General features: G+C 44.0%; 1 protein-coding gene across 7 annotated transcripts in view; it reads left to right on the top strand.

Annotated features, from left to right (window-relative positions):
• The window catches only part of lef1 (lymphoid enhancer-binding factor 1), a 42237-nt gene extending 19908 nt beyond the window's left edge, over nt 1-22329 (top strand). Inside the window, exons 4-11 of one of the 7 annotated variants that reach the window (XM_078261766.1) lie at nt 3134-3266; nt 6878-6968; nt 8504-8623; nt 9410-9572; nt 10375-10482; nt 12265-12304; nt 12948-13005; nt 20750-22329. In XM_078261766.1, the coding sequence (XP_078117892.1) occupies nt 3134-3266; nt 6878-6968; nt 8504-8623; nt 9410-9572; nt 10375-10482; nt 12265-12304; nt 12948-13005; nt 20750-20861 (825 nt within the window). In that variant the 3' untranslated portion in view covers nt 20862-22329. Of the gene's footprint in view, nt 1-3133; nt 3267-6877; nt 6969-8503; nt 8624-9409; nt 9573-10374; nt 10483-12255; nt 12305-12947; nt 13006-20749 lie in introns of all 7 variants that reach the window. The other 6 variants (XM_078261755.1, XM_078261747.1, XM_078261803.1 and 3 more) reach the window with 6 other exon arrangements.
• Nucleotides 22330-22951: the final 622 nt, after the last annotated feature.

Here is a 22951-nt window from a genome sequence, read left to right as displayed (position 1 = left end):
AAAAGTGGGAAGTGATTATTATAAAATTCCAGCTTTCCCTTTTTTCCACTCCACTCTGCAGAAGTGGTATAATTGAGTGGAGTACAAAAGCCGTGCTGTGAGGGGAGAGAGGGAGAGAGATGCTGAAAAGGCAATATTGCAAGGATAGTTATTGCATATACCACATAGACACACGTACAAACACGCACACTCATGCTCAGAAACTATGGCAGGATGCTGGCGGAATCTGACAGAATACAAGCTCAGAGACATCGGCGTGCCGTCAGAAAAATCCTCCCTCAGTAAAAAAGAAACAAAAACGAAACGTCCCATTTGCCTTCCCCACCCCCAATTTCAGACAGAACGCCAAGTCACTGGCTTCCCGTGCTGAAACACACTAGAGTGTCTCCTCCATGGAGGGCTTCCTGCCAGCTCCAGTTCCGCACAATGAATTTCTCTTAAAACCACATCTGAGGGGTTCTTTAGAAGGGCCGGCCAAGCCTGGATATGAAATTCCAAATGGAACGTTTTCTTTTCAATCCTCGCCGCCTCTCCTCTTTCGCTCTCCCTGAAAAATATGAATAGAGAGATCCTAAGCCTATTATTTCTCCTGTACAATAAAAGAGACCTACAATATGGCCGCCCTCCATGGCAACAATGCTGCTGATGCTAATGGTTTTTAGAGTCAGGATGGGGGATGAGAGGGGGTCAAATTGTAGTGATGTGCCGTGACCCTCCTCACGGTTGTGGTCACTTGAGTGTCTCCAACTACTTCCTCCAGGAAATTGGTAAAAGGGTGTTGTGCTTTTTGTGTGTAAACTTGCCAAGAGCTGCAAAGTGGGTGCAGCAAGCCAACAAGTCTCCACCTGGAAGAATTAAAATGGTGCCTCCATGATGACTGTTGGCATGTTAAGACCATTACTTAACAGTCAAAATGTTAGTCAAAACGTTTTACTTAACCCTGATACAGTTTCCCCATCATACTGTATGAATGTGCAAAGAGATGTAAAGATGTAAGATGCTTAAATGACAATTCATTGCACTTCTGAGAATAAACCATGGTAAGTTATGGCATGCAGTTTATGTAAATGTGAAGCCAAATAGCCATAAGTTGCGTATTGGTCACAGAGGCCTGCATGTTTTTCTTTGGTGGATTTTTGCCACAATGGAGGCAGTTTATTAAGAAGTTGAGAAAAATAGGATTTGACAGCTGTAACTGTGAAAAGCACAAAAGAGGGCTTATTTTCTATGGCAGAAGCCTCTCTTTCTTGGGTGCTAAGGAGTCAATCACCTTTTTTTTTTTTTTTTTTATATATTTTTTTTTTGCAGTATCTTGTAGTTTGTGTGTGTAAACAAGAATGAGAGACTAACTTTTGTTTCCGCTTGCTTTTTCTTTTTTTTTTCTTCTCTCTGCTACAAATTGGAGAAGACTTCCAGCTAAAATGATAATCCCTTAGGTTCTTATCTCAGTCCCACAGGATAACAAATGGGAGTAGAGAGGCGTAAAATAATATGGGTGAGAATGCTATCAGCCCCTGGTGTAGGCATGTCCTAGCCACCCCAATCCGGGTTAGCTCTCATTTAGGGTTAGCGGCCCTTACTAATAAGCCCTCCCCTCAGTAGGATGAGGTCTGACACTCCCACACTCACAGATTACCCCATCACCTTTGACTTTTGTTGACCGGGGTCAAAGAACCACACTCACCTGGGCTTATGTGAAAAGCCTCTGCATCATGGCTGAACTAGTTTTCAGGCAGGATTTGTCTTGTTTGCAGTTTGTTGCCATCTTAAATGCTACATTATGGACTGTGCTAGATGACGGCGTCTGAGGCTCTTATCTAGAGAGGAATTGGGAAAGAAATTGGCCCTGGGAGATGAGTTTCCCATCCCGATAAAGAATCTGATGCAGATGATGCGTCATGTGGTTGAGGATACGGAGATCTTTATCCGCACGCACGCACGCATGCACGCACACAGAGCACACATACTGCTCTTTGTGTTCCCGGTTAGGACGTTCCCAGAAGGGAGGGAGAGGGGGGGTCTTAAGTTGAGACCGGTGCCAGTCTGCGAGAGGTTCTGGGGAAAAGGCAGACATTCCAGCCGTGTGTGTGTGTGTGTGTGTGTGTGTGTGTGTGACCACTTAGCACTGCAGGAATGTCACCTTGGCAGACACCTCACTAGGACTACGAACTGAGATCTAATAAAGAACGGTCCCTTGATTATATGGTCTCTTCAGAAATGTATGCTCATACTAAATTTAGATGATAATCTCCAATAACATTATTAATCAGGTGACTGTTCCTGTGAGAGCATCTGATTACAATTTCATGAGATTCTTTGATTCAAAGCTTGTGGGAGCCGTTTGGTGTAAGACGTGTCTCACCCAACAGCGAACCGATGTCTCTCTGATTAGCCATATATCCTGTGGAGGTGATATTTTGACTCCAGCTCTGCTCCGGGCTCAGATTGTGAATAGTAGAGCATGGCTAAGCATTGCCATGTGTTCATTGCTGCTGAAGCATGTAAGCGCTATTGGCTGGGGGTTGGGGCCGGGGATTTTTGGGCCTGGCTCGGCCTATTTTAGTTGTCAGGAGGCAGGTCTCTCTGAGTCAGCCGGGGATGGGGGGCCTGTGGTCAGGCCACTGTTGACGTGATTACCGCTGCATTAAGTACCGCTGCAGACATCTGTCTCACTCGCGATCTCTCTCTCCATAGCCAACCCCCTTCTCCTCCTCCTCCTCCATCCCTCATCTCTCCTTCCCCCGGCTCTTGCTCTGTAATGAACTCCCCTTATTCACAAGCTAATGACTGCCTTTGATCTCCCGCCTAAGACCTCTGCTCTAACTCTACCCAGCGAATCTCGCGTTTCTCTCCCCTTTTTGCTCCATCGCTTGCTCACTCCTATTTGCTCCAGCTCCATTTCGCTCTTTTGCTGTCTCAAACATGCCCATGCACCGTTTTTTACTTGTTTTTCCTCCTTCCTTCAGGGAATAGGGTTTTCGGTCCTGCTGACCTAGGCTTAACACAAAGCTTCACCCACATCTACCAGTGGGAATGGGGCCATATTGCGCATGGAATAATGCAGTTGAAGTTCATGTTAATGTCATCCCTCTTTCATAATGTTTAAAAAATCGTCTTGTATTTTTCTCCACAGTCCAACAAAGTCCCCGTGGTGCAGCCGTCCCATGCAGTCCACCCACTCACCCCACTGATCACGTACAGTGACGAGCACTTCGCCCCAGGATCCCATTCTGGTCTTCATCCCCAGGATATCAACAACAAACAAGGTAGAGACCAAGCAAACAGATCCGAACATGACAGCCTCTACAACAGCCGTGTGGCAGCAGGGTTGCAGTAATAGATCTTTGTGGTTGATCCATGTTCCAAAATATTCTGGATGGTCTTGTCATCCTTTTGCTTTATAAAATCAAAGTAGTGGCAATATTTTCAAAATGGACAAAAACTCCTTTCTTTTCATTTCTCATCTGAACTACTTTTGTAAGAAAAATGACTACTTATTCAAGATGCACGGATCCAACTTCTACTTCTATCACTCCACCACATTTCAGAGGGAAACATTGTACTTGTTACTCCACTACATTAATCTGACAGCTTAAGTTACTTTACAAATTACGATTTTTGCACAAAAAACACATGTAGTATATATAATACAATGTTTTATTATAAATTAAACTAGCCAACAATATATTGGCCTACAAGTAGAGACAGAACGGATCAGAACTCAACCGATTTTTCTGCATTGAGTACTTTTACTACTAATACTTTACTTTTAAGTACATTTTCCTGATGATACTTGCATGCTTTTAATTAAGTAACATTTTCAATGCAGGACTTCTACTTGTAGCAGAGTATTTTTACAGTGTGGTATTAGTACTTTTACTTAAGTAAAGGGTCTGAACACTTCCACCACTGTTTAAGGTTGCGCTGCTTTCTCTGCTGAAAAAAATTACACCGTTTCAGAAACAATAAAAAGTGACATATAGTTTAGCTCACTATACATCCAGGCTAAGTTACCATATGCAACACTTGCAACGATGCTTCTGTAACTTATTCTCTTATTATAAATGAATGATTTTCTGTCTGAGCAAAACATTCATGGCAACTGTGTGACCTCCCAGTAACCATAAAGAAAAGACCATTACGGCAGCAGGTGTGTTAAAAACACTACCGCTTTTGTCCAAAGCGGCCCCTAGAATCAACACAAACTGAAAGTTACAAATAACCACTTTAAGTAAAGGATCTGAATACTCATAAATAAAGTGTAATTGTATTCAGAATATTATGATAATGCTGAACGGTGCACTCAGTCTGAATTCAACTGAACCACTACCTGAGTTATAGATATTTTTTTACACCCCTTTGTGGCAACATTGTCAGGAATCAATAGACACAGAAACCAAAAATGTGTCACAGCAAAGTCATCCTTTCTATCAGCTCTTAACACGAGCTGATTTAAAGCAGCCTGTGGGACGGCGCGCTGAGCTCTGCTGCCCTCTCCCTCTGCACTCTCTGCCGCTCAGAAACAATATCAAGCTACAGCTCTGACAGACGCAGAGGAGCTCCACAGCAGTTTGGACGAGGTCCTCAGCCCCGCGCAGCTGGAGATTTTGGCAACTTCTCACAAATGCGAAAAGACGTGGGCCCCGCCGTAGTTATGTCCCGCACCTTTTCTCTTCTCCTGGCTTTCTTCTCCCGCGGCTGCCAGTTGAAAAGGAGGAGAGGGATCAGACAGGATGTAGGCGATGATGAAGATGATGATGAGGCTGGGAGGTTCTGAGGGACCGGCTATAAATAACAATGTAGAACTGAGCACAGGAGTACACAGCGTAGTGAGATGAAGGGAGTGAGACATATAAAGAAGCTGTGCTCCACATATGTCAGAGGAATCGTGCATCAGACACATTTTTGTTGAATATTCTTTTTCAAGGAAGCAGGAAAGAATTGTGTTGACATGGAATTGAGCACTAAACACACTGTACGAGAACAGACATTTGTTGTCATGTAGTACAATTTCTGATGTGATGCTCTCCATTTTACTGTTTGTGTTGGTCTTGTCCATAGAGATCCACTAAGTTTCTAACAAACACTGAAAAGCAATAAAAGACCCCTGGTTGTCTTCTTTTTTTTTTTTCACTATATGTGATCTTTGCACTCGCAGCTCAACAGAAATCCATGTCCAAGCGATCCAGTTGCAGAATTAGCTGCAAATGATTTCCCCAGGCATATTCATGTGTGTGTGTATACCAGTCGAGCTCAGCTGAAAATCCTTAAAACGAAATCGCTCTTATTCTCTTTCTTGCCGCCCCTCTCTCTCTTTCCATCTCGCTCTCTCATATCGACCATTTGCTGCTCTGCCTTCCTTAGTGGGCTCAGACTTTGATCTGCTCGTTAATTATGAAAAACAATCATGGATTTTCTCATTATGAGCTCTAATATGCACAGGGCCACAATGCAGGATGGAAGGTCGAGCAGAGGGGGGGGGCTTTGAACATTTCACATTTAAACCTTATATGTATACTGTTTAAAGAAAAAAGATATTACATGGGAACACTAATTTGAATATATATTACGTCCAGGTGAAGCAAGTTAGTGTTGCTTGTTTTGAGAGGAAATGCGAGTGTGAAGCCTTGTTGGGTGTTGACGGGAACGTGTGAGTAATTAGGCACCTTAGGGGTGTGAGTGACAAGGTTAACACGCTGGGGCTCTCTCCGCCTCCCTCACCGCCTCACCCCTTGCCTCCTTCCCTTCTGCCCTCAGGAGGGCCCTCAGGAGTGTTAGGTGGTGGATTAGTTGGCAGGGGGTAGTGCTATGAATCCAGCGCTGCAACATTGGCTTTGGCGATATAAGCCCCCTGCTCGCCCTGCCTCTCTGAGGAGAGAGGCCCCTTCAGACCACAGCCTGGAGAAAGAAGAAGAGAAAAGATAGAGGCAGGGAGAAAAGGCTGGCTCCAGCAGGGATTAGAAGATGCTGCTAATCTGGAGGCATTTGGCCTCTATTCCGTGTGTGTGTGTGTGTGTGTGTGTGTCTGTGTGTGTCTGTGTGTCTGTGTGTGTCTGTGTGTGTCTGTGTGTGTGTTTGAGCACACGTGCAGGCACATTGCACTTGTATGTGTATGAACAGTATTATTACTCTAGTATCAGATTATTACTGGCTCTGTTCTAAAATGAAAAACAAATCTGTGTCAGACAAGGAAAAAAGGGACCCCTCAACCTTGAAACCCAGCAGGAGCAGGCAGGCTGGAGATGGAGGAGCTTAGTCCTGTAGATCCACCGAAAGTTAGTCCAAGTCAATCCCGTGTCTACAGGGAAAACTGCAGCCTCTGCCACAAAGAGGAAGCCTCAATTAACCAGCTTAAAGACGGGAAAATATTATCCTTTTCTTACCAATGATAATGTGAGGTCAAGTAGTGTGTTCCAGCCCGACACATGCCATGTCCTTTACTTGTAGTGAAGCAGAGTGGGAAGGAGTAATAGATTTTAAAGGAAATAATCTTAACTTTAAGTTATGACTTAAATCAGAAAATGTCTCATCAAAGAATATGTGCGATGCTAACTTTTGGTACTTTGTTTGTATATGATCGTTTGTCTTTTATATCGTTCAATTCTTTTTTAATGCTCGTCCTATTTAAGTGTTCTTTGCGATGTGTTTTTAATGACCTTACTAAATGCCACAAGCCTAAACACAGTGGTCTCCCAGTAAAGTCGTTCTTTACATTTCAAAAGTTGCTGTAGTTTTGTCAGAGACCTGACTTTTGGCACATTGATTCTCAATGCTACACATTTCGATTGGTATTAGGATCCACAGGATGCAGACACATAAGTGAAAAATGTAACCTGAATACTTTTTAACAGTTGTGTACCATTTGTTGTTTGTCTAGGAATGCCAAGGCATCACCCTGGACCAGACATGACCAACTTCTACTCCCTGTCTCCTGGAGGAGTCGGACAGATCACGCCACCGCTGGGCTGGTGAGTCAGACAGACAAAAGCATTCACAGTTGATTCATATAAACAAGGAGCAATTACTATCCTGTCTCTTCGCATCAGATGCACAATGACACGGTGCTGGCTTTGTGTACTGAATGGAGGAATGCTGGCCTGCAGCAGCAGCAGCAGCCTACACAGGGAGGTCTGCCTCTGGCTGTTCCTGCTGTTACTGCTGCGGCTTCAGCCACACCGCTCCTCTGTGTGCCCAGCACATGTCAAACACATCACCGCATACAAGCCCCTGCAAAACCATATGGCTGCTTAACCCCCATCAAAGCTTCCTGGAAGCTCTTTGCTCTCTGAGCGTCACTTCATGTTTGTGAAGTACTTTTTTGACTGCATCCTTGCCACTGCCATTCCTGCACTTTTTTCTTCTTCTTCTTGTTCTTAACATTATCTTACCCTCTTTCTCCTTTCTAAGTATCTCTTTTTTTGTCAGCGTAATGTTTGTAAAGACAGGGCTTCAGACATACACTGAGTGAAGCCAGATGTAACATGCAGGATCAGGCGACCGTTCAGCTCAGTCAGTCTTCTCCTGCTTTCCTCCTCCTTAACTCTGAATACCTAGGGTATAAAGCCCATTTTTTTGATTTAGGAACTTTTGCCCACTTTTCCAGCTGAGGAACCAAGTCCTACGTTTGGATTCTTGGTCATAGTTTGTACTCAACGACAAGTCCCCGGGACCGAGGAAGCATTGTGTTTGCAGTACTAAACATTGCTGATCAGTACATTTCATGCTCCACAGGAATCTTTTGTTTCTTTAACAAACATTTTGGAAACCCAGAAACCAGTTGATTTAAAAAAACTAAATGGACAAAATGGTAAATGGAGTTACAGACATTATGGACCCACTGATGGACGGATGACAAGAAACAAAATCTACTATTTATTATTTCAGAAGATGAGTCTCAAAGAGTTGGAGACGGTGAGGAAAGAAAAGCATATCTGAAGATTTTCTGATGTATAGCAGAAATGGATATCCAAAGCAGTTCTGACAATTACATTTTTTTTTTTTTTTTTTTTAAGACCACAATAACGTTTCTCTATCAGTTCCTCTTATTTTGCCTGATCTTTACTGTTCTTGAGGTTCAGTGAGAAGGCATACACAAGCACAACTAATGGAAACCTGTAGTTCCCGACCTTATTTGTTACCAAAGTTCCATGAATCATTGGACACACGATAGCAGAGAGTAAAACAAGTATGTCAATTCCCGTGTAATCATATAAACCAGTGGCACCCAACCTTTTTTAAATTGTGACATCCCCTAATACGAACTAATATCTCCTTGTGACCCTCTACTCTAATATTGCAGGAAAGAGGTGTCTTTTTGAATATTAAGTATTTACCATCTAACGTCAACCAAATAAATATGTGTGGATGGATTTCTTTCCTTGTTTGTGTACGCTGTTGCAAGCGTGCACCTACAGTCATTTGACATTTAGGGGACCCTTTCCATGCTACTGTACTTCTTCGTCCTCTCTAATTAATCAAAGCCTGCTGTCTGCTGTTATTGCAGGTTCTCACACCACATGGTGCCCGGCCCCCCAGGTCCCCACGCCACAGGGATCCCCCACCCGGCCATCGTCAACCCACAGGTCAAACACGAGCCTCCGCATGAAACAGACATCATGCACATGTGAGTCCTGCAAACACAAAATACTTTCATTAAACGCTATCACACACTTAAAAAAAATAAAAAAATAATCTCTGTTCCTCAGTTTTCTGAGATGATATACTTCCAGGTATTTGTCACTCCTCCACTACAGTAGGCCATTGCTGAACAAACCCTCAGTCAGAGCCTTGTTCTCATTCCCTTGATGTGAGCAGATAAGCAGCAAGCTCTACTGATAACAGGCCTGTGCTTCATGTGGCCTCAGGGATCACAACAGCAACAGATACAGGTCCTAGATTAGTGCTCGGATGAACTGAATTCACATCCCCAGTGTGTGTAGTGGTGAGTGCCCTAAGCGCCCTGAAGTCATCACTGATATTTCCATTATTCATGGGCAGCCCAGCACCAAGACTGTACTAGTATCGGAAAGGTTGTTAGAAAGTAAGTCAGGAGTGGGAGTAGGGTGTCTTTGAGTGTGCAAGTTTTGAGCATTTGGCTTTAAGCGAGTGCCAATGTGCTGTGGATGAGAAGGTTTGGTTGCCATTACTGGTGAAGTAATCTCTCTGCATGAAGGGCTGCGACTGTGCAACTGCACATGATTAAAGAGGCAGGGGCCCATGGCGTGGCAACTTCTCTCACACTGCCTCCCCACTGGCTGAGAGCAACCAGACCCTCACTGCTTTTGTCGCCATTGCGGCACCACAATTTCCCTCCGCTGTTGCTTTGCTCTTTCATTCCCTCATTTTTCTAACTACTTTGTTTCCTCCTCTTCTTTACCTCCATCCATTTTGTTGTTGTTTTTCTTTACAGGAAACCCCAGCACGAACAGAGAAAGGAGCAGGAGCCCAAAAGACCGCACATCAAGAAGCCGCTAAACGCCTTCATGCTCTACATGAAAGAAATGCGTGCGAATGTGGTCGCCGAGTGCACGCTGAAGGAGAGCGCTGCCATCAATCAGATCCTGGGACGAAGGGTAGGTCAAATAGTCTGTGTACACCGATCGTGTTCTCTTGGTCACTGTTGTTTATTTGTTTTGATTGAGTTAAATCGCCAAGAGATCACAGTTCAAGCCACAGCTCTAAAGATTCTGCATGGACTGACGTCCCAGGCCCAATTAGTTTAAAAAGTACAAAGCTTCCTCTCTCTATTAACATACAGTCTTTTATGAACTAGTTGTGATTATTGTCGTAATGATTGCCCCAGCCAATTACTTCCCTCTCAGCAGCACAGATACAAACTGCCTATCTAACTGACATTTAATCAAATTGGCTTTAATAAAATATGCCTGGATAATGGCACAGTTGGAAATGACAAAATTTGTTCCTTTTGAGGATTGGGAAAAGAGTGGAACCACAGAGCCATGTTAAAAGCCTTAACGAATAGGCCTAGCGGTTGAGGCAGCCAGCCACAGCAAAGCCTAGCTTGTGGCCCGCATGGGGTAATTGCTCGCTGACATAGTTTGAATAAAAAGCGCTGCTAAATTGGAACCAGTGTTTTGATATGAAATCAAAGTTGTTTTTTTTTCCTTCACTTCTCTCCTTCCCTCCCTCTGACTCTTGTGCATGTTAATCTCTTCATCATGTGTCCCCCTTCTTCAGTCTCTTCGGTTTATCCCCTTTTTTTTTCTACACCAAACGTTCGGAAGTTAAAAAGATCTTTTTCTTTTTTTATACCAAAACACCAGCACACTACTCTCTATGCAGGGAACATGCAAGTGCATGCCATTAATTGACTGTATGCTATTTCTTTCCCTAATCTCCTTTATACTGAAACAGTGGCATGCTTTATCTCGGGAAGAGCAAGCTAAGTATTATGAGTTAGCCCGCAAGGAACGGCAGCTCCACATGCAGCTCTACCCAGGCTGGTCCGCTCGAGACAATTATGTAAGTATCAACAGAACAGATTGGCAGAGGTGCGCGTGCGTGTGTGTGTATGTTGATTTATGTTGTTTGTTTATGTCAGCGTCGCATGAGTTGTTCTTTAAATGGCACACAATAATGACACGCACACTAATTTACACTAGTCAGCTCCATGCTAATGGGGTCCATTTGTGCACCCTTTGTTTCAGCCTAATGTGTAATTCATAACACTGATTATATTACCATCCACAGTAGAATGGATTCTAGTATCATGGACATTATTATTGCCACAGTGAGTGAAAACTGCTGGGTAATGTCTATGCTAGTCTTTGATGTTCCATATCAGCATGGAGCTTTGGATGTAAAAAGCACCTGTTAGGCTGAGTTGAGGAGGCTGGATAGTACATACAGCATTCAGCAGCAGCAACCTTTGCTCCTCTAGCTGCCCATTTTGTTTGTGAATGTGGGAGGTTCAGCTGGATTTAAGATGCAGTCGGTTTTTAGTGTACATTACAGTGTGCATATGTGTTTGTGTATTTGCTTGGAAGTTGTCAAATCTGTCTCCAAGTATGTGGCGTGTATGAATTTGTGTGAGAGAGAGAGCACCAGCCTTTATTAAAAGTGTGGCTCCGGCACTCACATTCACTCCACCACCAATGTGCTTTGTGGTGTTTATCTGCCTCCCCTCGGACACCGACAGCATCCCCCCTCCTTCTGCCTCCACTGCTCCACTGCCAAAATGCCTCGCTGAGGGGGAAACAGTTCCACAGTTCTGCTCCCAGTGAAGCACAGCACAGTTAAAGACACACAACATCAGCTAGTGACAGTCAGCCCAGTGCCTATTTAATTTCCAGCTTTGTTAGCACAAACATATTTGACAGGTTGGAAGAAAAGAAAGTAGAGGAATGGCTTTCTACTTGGCATGCCAAAGAGATAAATGGAAACGATATGTTTAACGCAAAACATTTCTTACAAGTACTACAAGTATTTTGTATCCCTGAGAGCGCTATTCTGCGACCCCCCCTCCCAGAAAACAGTCTTCAGCTGTACACAGGCAGCACATGCCTGGAAACACCCAAAATAGGTAATGCACTGGCATGGAGTGCGTGTAGCATTCAGAGTTTTGCTGTGTACCCCCTCTCCCATCCTTTCTCTCACCCACTCTCACTTAGTCTGTCTTCTTCCCTGTCTGCCGCAGCAGTAGAAGGCAGATTAGCTCATGAATAAGTGGATTAGCAGACTTTGCAGCAGGAAACCAAAGTGCTGCTCATATTTGACTAGAACGACTCTACGCTGCTATCTATACCTATAGTCTCCCCCCTGGGGATTTAGCATAAGCTATAAATCCTTACACACTCCCACCACCTCGCTGGAAAAAGAGTGGCACTCTTCACAGTCATTGAGCTAGACTAGCCTAATTACAGTGAGCATTTTTAATTGCACTTCATGTAATATTTGTTATTAGAGGGACTTCAAAGGCAGAGGAAATATGGTCACAACAGCAGGACAAGCTGCCTCCATTCGGTAAGGATGGTCACTACTCAATAAATGTATAGAAAGTAAGTCATTCAAAACCAGCTAAAAGCAGGTAGAGCACACTTAACATCAGCTTAGACTCTTGGTTAGTCCGTCCCTCTCAGTGTGGCAGTTTGCTGTGGAGTCCGGAGTCCAGGGGATGCTAGTTGGATGCCCTGCAGGGGATGAGTGAACATGGCAGTCAGCAGCAGGATATCAGAGTGGTCTAGTGAGCGTGAGTGCTGGAGCCACACTTTATGTGTTCCTCTGTATATTTTTTAGGGAAAGAAGAAGAAGCGGAAGAGGGAGAAGATGCAGGAATCAGCCCCAGGTAAGCACCAGTTACTCTTCTTTATTTATTTTGTCTGTTGCATTTTGAAGCTGTGAGTTACACCATCTTTCCATAGACTACATATCACCTTTTACAGTATACTGCTGCATTTTTACTAATGCACACTGTAAAGCTAGAAAGAAAAAAAAACTAATCTTCAGGGAAAACGCCTATAAAACTGACAAGTAGAGGTATACACTAACCAAACTAATGTCACCTACTATTCTCAGTCTGGCTTCAGTAGACTGGCTTGATTCTGTGCAGGCAGCATAGTCCTTTACTTGGTTTTCCCATAGACTTTCTTTGTATACATCCCATCATCCATTTGTCCCTTGCCTCTCTCTCATCCCCGACTTCACAAATTACACCTACTTTGGGATTAGTCTGTCTATTCTATACGACTACTTACCGACTCTGGGCTTTGCACTATTTTGTTTGCCTGCTGCACCACAGTGTGTCTTTCTGCTGACCTTGTTTAGCTGCGCTTATGGGCCTCCACTCAGTATTGCAACTGTAATCCATTGAGAATTACATCTTAAGTAAAATGTCAGTATTTCAGGGTTTTTGGGGGTCTGTACACTGTGTAGGCCAAATGGACGGTAAATATCTGTGCCGTCCAGATACCTCAAATTTTTAAAAAAAGATGCAATTTTCTGCAGGTACAGGCCAGAGAATGAAAACGGCGTACATCTGAGAATATGGTAAGACAAACCCTCTATCCCCTCCCTGTGTGATCAGTTTAATACATGTCAAGTCTTTTTAAACTGCTAAACACTGACTTGAGAGTATGTACTCACAGACTAATCCTGAAAAGGTCCACCCAAACCTCGCCATAGTCATTGTGTCAGTGGTGTTAAGGCCTGAAGAGGGATCGTGCTTTGTGTGTAAAGTTTGCTCAATGGCCTCCGCACAATAGCCATTGGAGTGTGTGTGTGTGTGTGTGTGTGTGTGTGTGTGTGTGTGTGTGTGTGTAATTGAATTGGTCAATCCAGTGTTTTTGTGTTGAGCACTGGTTGGATTAAAGGTCAGATGTGCCATTAGTTTGTGGCTCATTTCTTCCGACATGCGTTCGGAAAATGTTCAATAACAAAGGGTGTTGAAAAATATTGCTTAATAAATCAGACAGCTCATTCACTGAGTGTTTCTAAACATGTACTAAATAATACATCTGAAAACAGTTTTACTAGCCCAGAACATTTTTTTTACTGCTGGTGGAGGCTAAGACGTCAGCTCAGCCCCATATGGACTACATGTGTTGTCTCTCTCTGCATCTTAGTGAAGCAGAGCAGATTCAGCAGCTTGTTTGGCAGGAACTTAATGAGATGCCATACCTTAATAAGATTTCATGGTATCTGGGGTTTCAGGGTGTATATAATGCCTTCATAACAAAGGCACTCTGTAGTCGTTTTTTTTTAATATCTATACATGTGAATGATATACCAAGATATATTGATTCACATGACCTGTCAACCCCTTACTGAACCGTCCCCTATTCTTTTCTCTGTCGAAAGAAGGATTAACGTTCTCAATATGTGGCAAAGGCAACTCTATTTTCAGTCTTCCTTACTCTCTCTGGATCTTTTTGCATTTCTATCTCTCTCCTTCCCTTCCTCTCTGGTAGCATCCTGTTGTTCCGCTCTCTTTCAGCTGCAGAAAAAGCCGGGCAGATGTGACAAATCTGGTCTTACGTCGAAATCACCCCAACCAGACAAAGGTTTTCCACTTGATCGATTCCTGACCCGGTGGCTCTCTATGAACCCCAAAATTGGGCTGCTTTTCTTTCTTGCTTTTTTTTTTCTTGCCACAGCCGGTTAAAAGCACAGAGAGAGCTAGCGCTAAAAAGCACTTTATCTCTGATCCAATAATTAGCCGCGCATAGCCGCAGCGGGATGGACACCCTTGCTGATTCTCAGTGACAGCCTTAAACTAATATGCATAATACCAAGGATACTGCCACAACTCCCCAAGCCCTCAATTTATGCAGATCCCAAAGAGCTGGATTGAGGTTAGCTTGGTGTAGACGCCAAAAAACATCTTTAAATGAACTCGTTTGTCTATTTCTTTTCATCTGCCCTCGCCTCTCCCCATCTGTCTCTCCTCCGTATGAAAAATCTGAAAGGGAATTTGGTAATGAGTTAATTTTGAGGACACAACTTGAACACCTTTTTTGTATGATGGTTCAAACACAGGGAGCATTTGCTCCATTTAGATTTTTATTTATAGCGCCTGTACAGTGTAATGAAGAATATTCAGCATAATAAAGTGAAATGTTCCAGTCTAGGTAGATTTTTATGAAGGGAAAATTGACTTAATACATTTTCATATTAACATATTTTATGGCTTGAGTTTTTCTGCCTGTGAGGCAAACCAGGAGTTGAGTAGTCAAGCACTGTTTTACGGCCTGACGTTGGTTCTCTTTGTTATCTTTAGCATGTCAAACACTGGCCCCGCCACACAGCTGGCTCTCACCACAGTGGAACAGCACTCTGAGAAGTCATTACTCTGACAATGTGAAATTTGGGTTCCCGTCTCTTCCCCTCGTCACTCCATGCCCCAGCCCCCTTTTTCTTACACTGACTGGAAATGTGCAGTTCTACTCCTCCTTTCTGCACCCTTCTTTATTTAGTTTCTCCCTTTCTTGCTTCCTCTCGTGCTGTTAGCTTTTTGTCTGACTAAGCCCGCTGATTCACAGCCTTTTGAGATAGTTATCTGGCCGAGACCCATACATGCCCTCGAGGCTTTCTCCCGTTTCAGCCACTGCACATTTTTTTCACAGGGGGGAGACACTCTTAACAAAGGTTGCCTTTTAATCTGGCGAGCGAGGGCCCTGGAGTTGCAAACACTTGCAAACTGCCATAAAACTGCATGTGAGTCTTCTTGCTCCGACTCTTATGAAGGTGCTCTTTTGTTGACAAGCAAAATGGACGTCTTTGAAAGCCAATTTGCCCACACGCTTGTGCGAGAGGATGTATGTTTAATCACATGAGCCAGAATATCTTTGGAAAACATCACAATTATTAAAGTCTGCTTAATGCATTGAAGGTCATTTTGAACTACATGTCCTGGTCCAGAAACATGAAAGAAAAGTGTTGTTCAAGCCGAAGCTTTGGTGGCCACTGTCTCTCCTCTTCTCTCTGTGTCAGTCGTGCCCCGGCTCTGCTCCCTCTGATGTGTGCAGAAGTCAGCTGTCAAGACTTTAATGAGCGGAGGAGCAAAGAAGAGGAGAGAGGAGGCCGTGAGTGTGTTAGGGGAAAAGGGAGGGTAAGAAAAGGGCCAGAAGAAAATCCCTCATTCTCTCGAGTTTTGAGTTTACCCAATCTCTCTCAACTGCCACTCATCCTTCAGTCTCCATCCCCCATTTCTTTCCCTTCTCTCTCTTTTTTATTTGTTGCCTCTCATCTTCACACACACACACACACACACACACACACACACACACACACACACACACACACACACAGAGAGAGACAGAGACATCTCAGCAGCCAGCCACACACTCCGGCGGCAATTAGGCAAGATTCAGCGTCTGCCTCTATTTCCCGAGTCGTTTCAATTTGGCACCGAGCCTCTAGGCGACTGCGGCACAGCCCAGTGCCTCCACACCCCGCCTTATTAGTGACCTGGGATAATTGGGGAAGGATTCCGGATTGCAAAACTGACTCTGAGTCTTGCTTTGAGCTGTGCACAGTAGATGAGAGGATGTTTTTAAAACTGTACTTTTTCACAGACACAAAAAAAAGATGAAAAACATTTATGAGTAGGAGGCGGAGGAGAGAGATTTGGGCTTAAATCAGAGCGACGCCCCAGCTAATGTTTCTGTGGGTAGGAAATGGAATTGGAAATGTTCACCCCCACAGTCCTCCCGTTCTCTCACTCCCCTGACCTCCACAAAGCCTACTCTGTGAAGAAAAATGACCCTCTCAGCACTTAGTATAAGGACTTCCAGGGGGTGGCAGTATGTCAAACTCTGTGTAATTTAAGTATGCATATGTGGTTTTAGCTTAGAAGTACAAATCTTTTACACTGACATGGCTGTCTTATCCTGGCCTGGCAACCTATTTGACACTTTAGAGGGAGGTATAACCCTCTTAAGAGGGTCTGTTTACATGTGAGAAAATGCAGCTATAGTGCTCCCATTGTTTAGACTGGGGCTTGAAATTTGTTTTGATTGAGTCACGGGCCTATTGTGTTGTGGTTTGGCCAGCTGCAGTAACAGTATGAGGGTCCAGTCTCTTGGCTTCTTGTGATGTCTTCTCCACTTCCTCTCCTTGACTCTCTCCGTCTGCCCCCCTCTCAACCTCACCCCTGTGGCTCCTTAAGGCACTGCATCCCTTTTCGGAATATGTGGGGATATCGGACCTTTTTAAAACGTCCCCCCCTCCCTCGTGAGATGCTTATCTGTAAATGAAAGCCCCCCAGGTAACACGGGGGCACAGACAGGAAGAGGATAGTGGAGCTGAAGGAAGCAGTGTTTATTTAACTCTAGTCAGTCTGGGCCATTGTTAAAGGAGGCAAAACCTCAACTCCAGCTCTTATCCTTTTTTTACTCATTTTCTGCCTCTTTACTTCCCTCTTCCCTTGCTCCTCTCCTCTGTCCTGATGTTGAAAATAAGTGGTGGCCTTTGAAGCGAGACCACAGCAGAGGGAACAGTCGTGCCGGCTCTTTGAATGTGCAGCAACCCCCAACAGACGGAGCTGTGCGGGGGCACACGGCCAGACTTCAGCTGCCCGGGCCCCCAGCGATGCCGCCTCAGATGTGGGCAACGCCTCCCACTACCCCCCTTATCCCACACCCTCCTGTACTCCCATAGTCTCACCCACACATGCCTGAGGTTTGGGGTTTTGGTGACTCCCCCTCCCCTTTCCCCTTTTGGCCACAACCAGACCCCGCCCTTCCCCATCTCTCCAATATTTAACACAGACACCGTCCTCCCTCTTCTCTTCTCTTCACCTTCTTAGTTTCAGCCCCTCCTGACTTGACTTGTTAGTTTGTCATAGCCCCTCTGGAAAAGATACAACATCCCCTGAACCTGCCTTTTGATTGGAGGTTCAAAATTTCAAAGATGTTGTGTGTGTTTTTTTTTTTTTTTTTTTTTAAAGAGCCAATTTCTTTTATGTGGAATGTCTCAGAGCCGAAGAAAGTGCTGACAGTGCAAAGCATTTTGTTTCAAACATCGCTTTGTCTTCCAGGTGCTTTTTCTTTTATTGGCCTGCTCGTTTTATTTTCCCCTTGTGTCTTTAAGAGCGGCGCTGCCACAAATGTATAGAGGAGGAGGCTCCTTTTTAAAAAGGTGGTACCAAAGCCAGGCCAAGGTAACTGCTAAGACACGCCACTGCACCAGACCCTAATCTAAATGTGTGGACAATTATTCTTACTATAGCTCAGAAGTCTGTTAGTCTGAGCCACACTGAACTGACCTCAGTGGATGATTTAACAAAGGGTTGGCACTTAGTGTTTTCTGGATCTCAGGGTGAAATTAAAAGGCGGCAGCAGCTTCAGCGTTCATGTCCTCATCACATTTGAAAGCCACTGACAGAAAATGTTGATTCTGTTTCTGTCTGAACCCATGACATTTATCGGTTTGTTGTACCTCGTGCTGATTGTACTTTATTAATCAATCGGTCGATGGTCAGAAAATGAATTGCCAACAATTTGGCATTTTCTTCTTGTAGATGACTTAAAATACAACTTAAAATGACCCAAACATTCAATGGTTTCAGCTGCTTTTCTGGTTTATATTAAGTAAATTCAACATGTTTGGATTTGTGACTGCTGGTCAAACAAAACAAGCCCTTTTGTTGCTTTGGGGAAATGGTGACGGGCATTTTTAATTTCTTCTCTTACAATCTTTAGACTAAACAATCAAACCATAAATTCTGGGTAATAAAATAATCACTATTGTCAGCCTGTGAGCCAATTTTAAAATTTAGTGAGAATATTTTTTCTGGCCAGACTTTGACCTGACACTTGAAGGATGATTCGGGTTTATCAATACTTAGGTGTCATTTTCCTAATTTTGGTCATCATTCCTGTCAGTAACAATACGATTGTATTGTACTGTATATTGTATTGTCACTAGGTTAATTGCTGGGATGTGATGAGTTTGTTTGATCTCCAAACAAAGTGACTGAACCTGTCTAATCATGTGGCTTACTTGCTTCTAGTGATGTCACCATGTTCCCAGATCTTACCAATTAATGTACAATGTTCTCATAACTGACCAAAAATGATGGCCCAATCTACAAAAATAAGACCCCCAAGTTGAAATAAACTGGATTCATCTTTTAAGATTATTCTTGATGCATTTTTCTTTACTTGCGTTGCTCTGTATCTTCAGTCTCTCCCGCTCGTTTCTCCTCCAAATCTCCCCTCTTTTCTCTGCCATGGTAAAGTCTGCGCCTCAGCCTGTGCTGGAGACAACTCTCTCCACTTGGCTTATTTTTAGAGTAATTTGTCGGCGGTGTTTTCCTTTTTAATGGCACCAAAAGAAACCCCAGAGCTGTGTGTAGGGAGAGAGGGAGCTGAGGAGGTGGGTGGGTGGCTGGGTTTGGAGGTTAGGGGGCTTTAAGGTAGGCGGGCCCCAGCTGCGGCCGCTTTGATTTGGCCTGGGAGGTGAAAGCGGCGATTGAGACGCGAGGTTGGGCCAGTTATCTTAACCTCCCACACTTCAAAAGCCGGGCGAGAACTTGTCCGACTCCTTCCCCCTCCCTCCCTCCATCCCGTAGAGGGAAAGGAATTGGGGGGGGGGACTAAACCTTCGCTAGCTCTCTGAACAGAGGAGCGTTTCATTTCCTGCAAAAAGGTCCAGCCGGCATTCCTGAGCGAGGAGTAGAGAGAGGAGGGAGGTGAGGGAGAGGAGGGGTCAAGTTGCTCCTGAATCCCAGTGTTTGTGTCGGCTGGACCTTGTGAAGAGCTGGCCTGGTGCCCCCTACAACCAACCGCCACACAAGTACACACCCCTGCTGTTTCCACCAACCTTTTTTTGAAACGTGCGTGCACACACATGCACACGCTTCTCGCCCGCAGCCCCTCAGGGCTCTTCCCCAGGCAGGAAGGCCAGAGCTTTTCATGTCTGCTGTGGGGGGGAAGGAAAAATGCTCCCCAGGAAACAGGGTGCAGTGCCGGGCGTGCGGGCCCGCTTTGAGATCCTGGGATGAAAAGAGTGAGGGCGGCGGAGGTAAATAAAAGCATCAGGGGCTCTCTCTTTCTCTCCGAGCGCTTTGCTCCTTTCAGTCTCTACTCAGGGTCAGCTCTCCTCGGGAAAGGTGGCCTCTGTCCTATTCCCTTTTATCCACATGTGGTAAAGGTGTGTGTGTGTGTGTGTGTGTGTGTGTGTGTGTGTGTGTGTGTGTGTGTGTGTGTGTGTGTGTGTACTTTTGAGTGTTAAGATGCAGCGAGCAGCAGGGCTCAGCTGACTTCTCTCCTACAAAAACACACTCTTGGCTTTGCCGCAAGGGAAACGCAAACTAATACCGTTCCTTTTCCTTTTTTTGTCTTCACAAAACATCCATCTTTTTTAGTCGCAGGAGGCATCCATCCACCTCTGTCTCTGCCTATCCACTTTGATCACAGATTCTATTTGATGCTGCTCGGGTCTAAAATAACTCCTTGGCTTGTCAATAACTGAAGCTAACTCTGTTATGTTAGCTCAAGCCCGGATCACAAGAGGGAAAAGAACACTTTTGCAGCATGACAAACAATTTCCCCATCAGGGAAGGGGGCCAGTTTTGTGAGCGTCGTGTGAATTGGATTGAGCAGTCAGGTAACATTTTTTACACCGCAGCGACAATCTGCACCTGGGCAGGATAATTACCAGCATAGTTCCATGAACTCTGCTAGTTTTTAACCAACTGGGTCAATGCAGTGATCCTCCTGTGTGGAGTGTTTCCTCGTCTTGTTTTCCCATCAACCACCTGCAGCCTAAATGTCAACCAGAAGTTACACAATTGGGTGCTCGCCTTGAGAGAATGAGAGGAGGAATGAGTCAGTCAGGGGAGGGCAAAGAAGAGCGCAGCGCTGCCAGCTGGGTCACGGCAACCGCCATGTCAGGCTAGATCAAAGCTAGACCGGCCCACATCCTGTCACTGACCTACAACCCCTCTGTAGTTCAGAGCTTTGGCTCAACACTGCCGCAAAGGCTTTCATTCAATCAGCTGTACAACACTACGAAGAAAGAAATACTGATTGATGATGTAGATGGTAATGACAGGTTGTTTGTCCCTCCCTGAAGTGGGGAGGCATGGCTGCATGGTGAGACACGTTTTGAGTCATTCTAAATCATCTTTATGTGTTCGGTTTTGATCAATGCGACGTGAATGTGACCAGTGTTTAGGTGTGAGTTGCTGATGTGTTTCTAATTTTTTTTTTTTCCTCCCTTTTTTTTTTTGGTACACCGATGCAGTTACTTGATGGTGCGTTGCCTTTTGTTTTTGTTTTCTCTCCAGGAGGAAAACGGAACAATTTCTCCACATGCAAAGCGAAGGCAGCAGCTACGGGCCCTCTGCTAGAGATGGAGGCCTGTTAGATTCCATGAAGACCCTTAAATCTCCAAACTGAAGCCTCCAGTTCTCAGAGGATCCCCTCCCCCCCCCCCCCCCCCCTCAACCCATCTCTTCCAACCCCACCTAAACCTTACTCCCCCTTCCTTCAACAGTCACATGCCATCATCACCACCACCACCAAGAACACTTCACTGTTTGACTCTACGCCCGTCCTGAGGGCGCCTCCTGTAGAGACACTGAACTAAACTGAACAAGACAATCACGATTAGTAGGAGCACCATCACACAATCACACTTCTCTCACCGAAGAAGAAGAAAAAAAAACTGCCATCAATTTGATGTCTGCGTTTGGTCAGTTTCCTTTTTACAATCAGCTTTACTGCAATCCCAAGGCACTGCACTGAAAATCAGCAGCAATTTTTGATGTGCGCACAAACTTCTCCACTGCACCGCCCAAACACCTGTTTCTAAGTTACTGTAAGTTATTTGTCACCTCGGTTCCTTTTGTATAGTTAATTAGGCAGACATTCACTCCCTCAACACCCCGCCCCCCCACCCCCCCCCCTCACCTCTCCCTCCCTGAATTTTTGAGACCATTTGGGGTTTTGCCCGACCGACCAAACACCTCTTTTTAGACTGCACTAAGGAAGCCGGAGGAATCTCATCTTGTCTACGAAACGTCCTCAAGACGCTAATTTAGTTTGTCGCTGACCAGTTGGTGCAAAAAAGGATCAACATTTTGATTTGCTTTTCATTTTAGACTGAATCTTTTTGTATTTTGAATCCTTGTTTCAATTTCTCGGTGTATATTTTATTGATTTTCTGTTTGTTTGTTTTTTTATGTTTTTTGTTTTTTTTGTTTTTTTTATATATATATATATAGTGGTATATATGAAAATAAGCTTTGGACACAGGAAAGCCATTTTTCTTGTTGAAGCATCTTGCAGAAAATTGAAACTTAAGGCTTCTTTTGATAACTATTTGTAACAAATAGTGACCTCGAGTCTTGCTCAGATGTAAAATAATGCTCAGTATGTGTACTTTTTAAAACTGTCAGGATATGTCAATTTTCTTGGTATTTTTGCAGGCAACATTAGGACAAAGGCGAGAGTGATAGCTCAGAGGCCTATATTTTATTGTTCTAAAACATGACAAATGAAGCAGATATATATATTTACCCCAGCACTTGGCAGTCTTTCTTTTATTGCAATGGACCTTTGTCTTTTCTCTCTGGTAGCTAATAGTGTGGTCTTTAGCCATGTTGTTTATTCCATGCAAGCATCTCTGTAACATTTTGATTTTAATGCTCTATTTTAGTATTACTTGATGAATTCCTTTTTTTTTTTTTTTATTATCATATTTTGGGTCACTGTCATCTTGGTATAGCATTTTGCTTCCCAAGTGGTCATATTTGAACTGTTTCAACATGTTTGTTTTTTTTGTAAGAAAAATAAAAAGGCACCATTGGCTCATTTGATCACTCGTGTGGTGGAAAGACCAGAGCTGGAAGTGCCAGATGTAGCAGTCTGTGTGTCATCCTTGGCGATTTATAATGTAAGTATGCATAGGCGGCAGTGGTATGTATGTATTGATGGTGCAAAGCAGGTAAAACACATTGGATATAACATGTTTTAGTCTTTGTGGAAAGTTTAAGCTGAAAAAAATTGACAAGTAATCAAAACTCCAAAAGCACACAACGCTTGGGGCTACATTTACACTGTATCATTGTGATAATGAATAAAGTAACATCGTAGTATAAATGTTTGTTTTAAAAATGTCTTTAGACTTTAAAATTCTGTAAAAACTCTTAAGGTAAAATTTGAATTTTTGAAGTAAACATTTTTGATTAAAGAGCCATGATCAAAGGAAAAGTCTATTTATAGACCAATCTGAATTGTGCCTCGAATGTTTTCATTTCAAGTAAAACAGCACCACCTTGTGTTCCTGTTGGGTACACAGGACATTTTGAAGAGGCTAAACATTGATGATTAATTCTGTGCACTTCCATTTTATTTGTAAAGCCGCAAATCACACGCAAGTCTCAAACGCAGTCTTAACAACACCCTGTAGCCACGGTCTCGATTTGGATCAATCTCACCAAATGCCCTTTTAACATGGACAGAAGCAACAATAGTAGAATTACAAT

Source organism: Sander vitreus, chromosome 2 (genome assembly GCF_031162955.1).
Source record: "Sander vitreus isolate 19-12246 chromosome 2, sanVit1, whole genome shotgun sequence".
NCBI classification, from domain to species: Eukaryota; Metazoa; Chordata; class Actinopteri; order Perciformes; family Percidae; genus Sander; species Sander vitreus.
The sequence above is the reverse complement of the archived record's forward strand: the minus strand, read 5'-3'. Positions and strand labels throughout refer to the sequence as shown.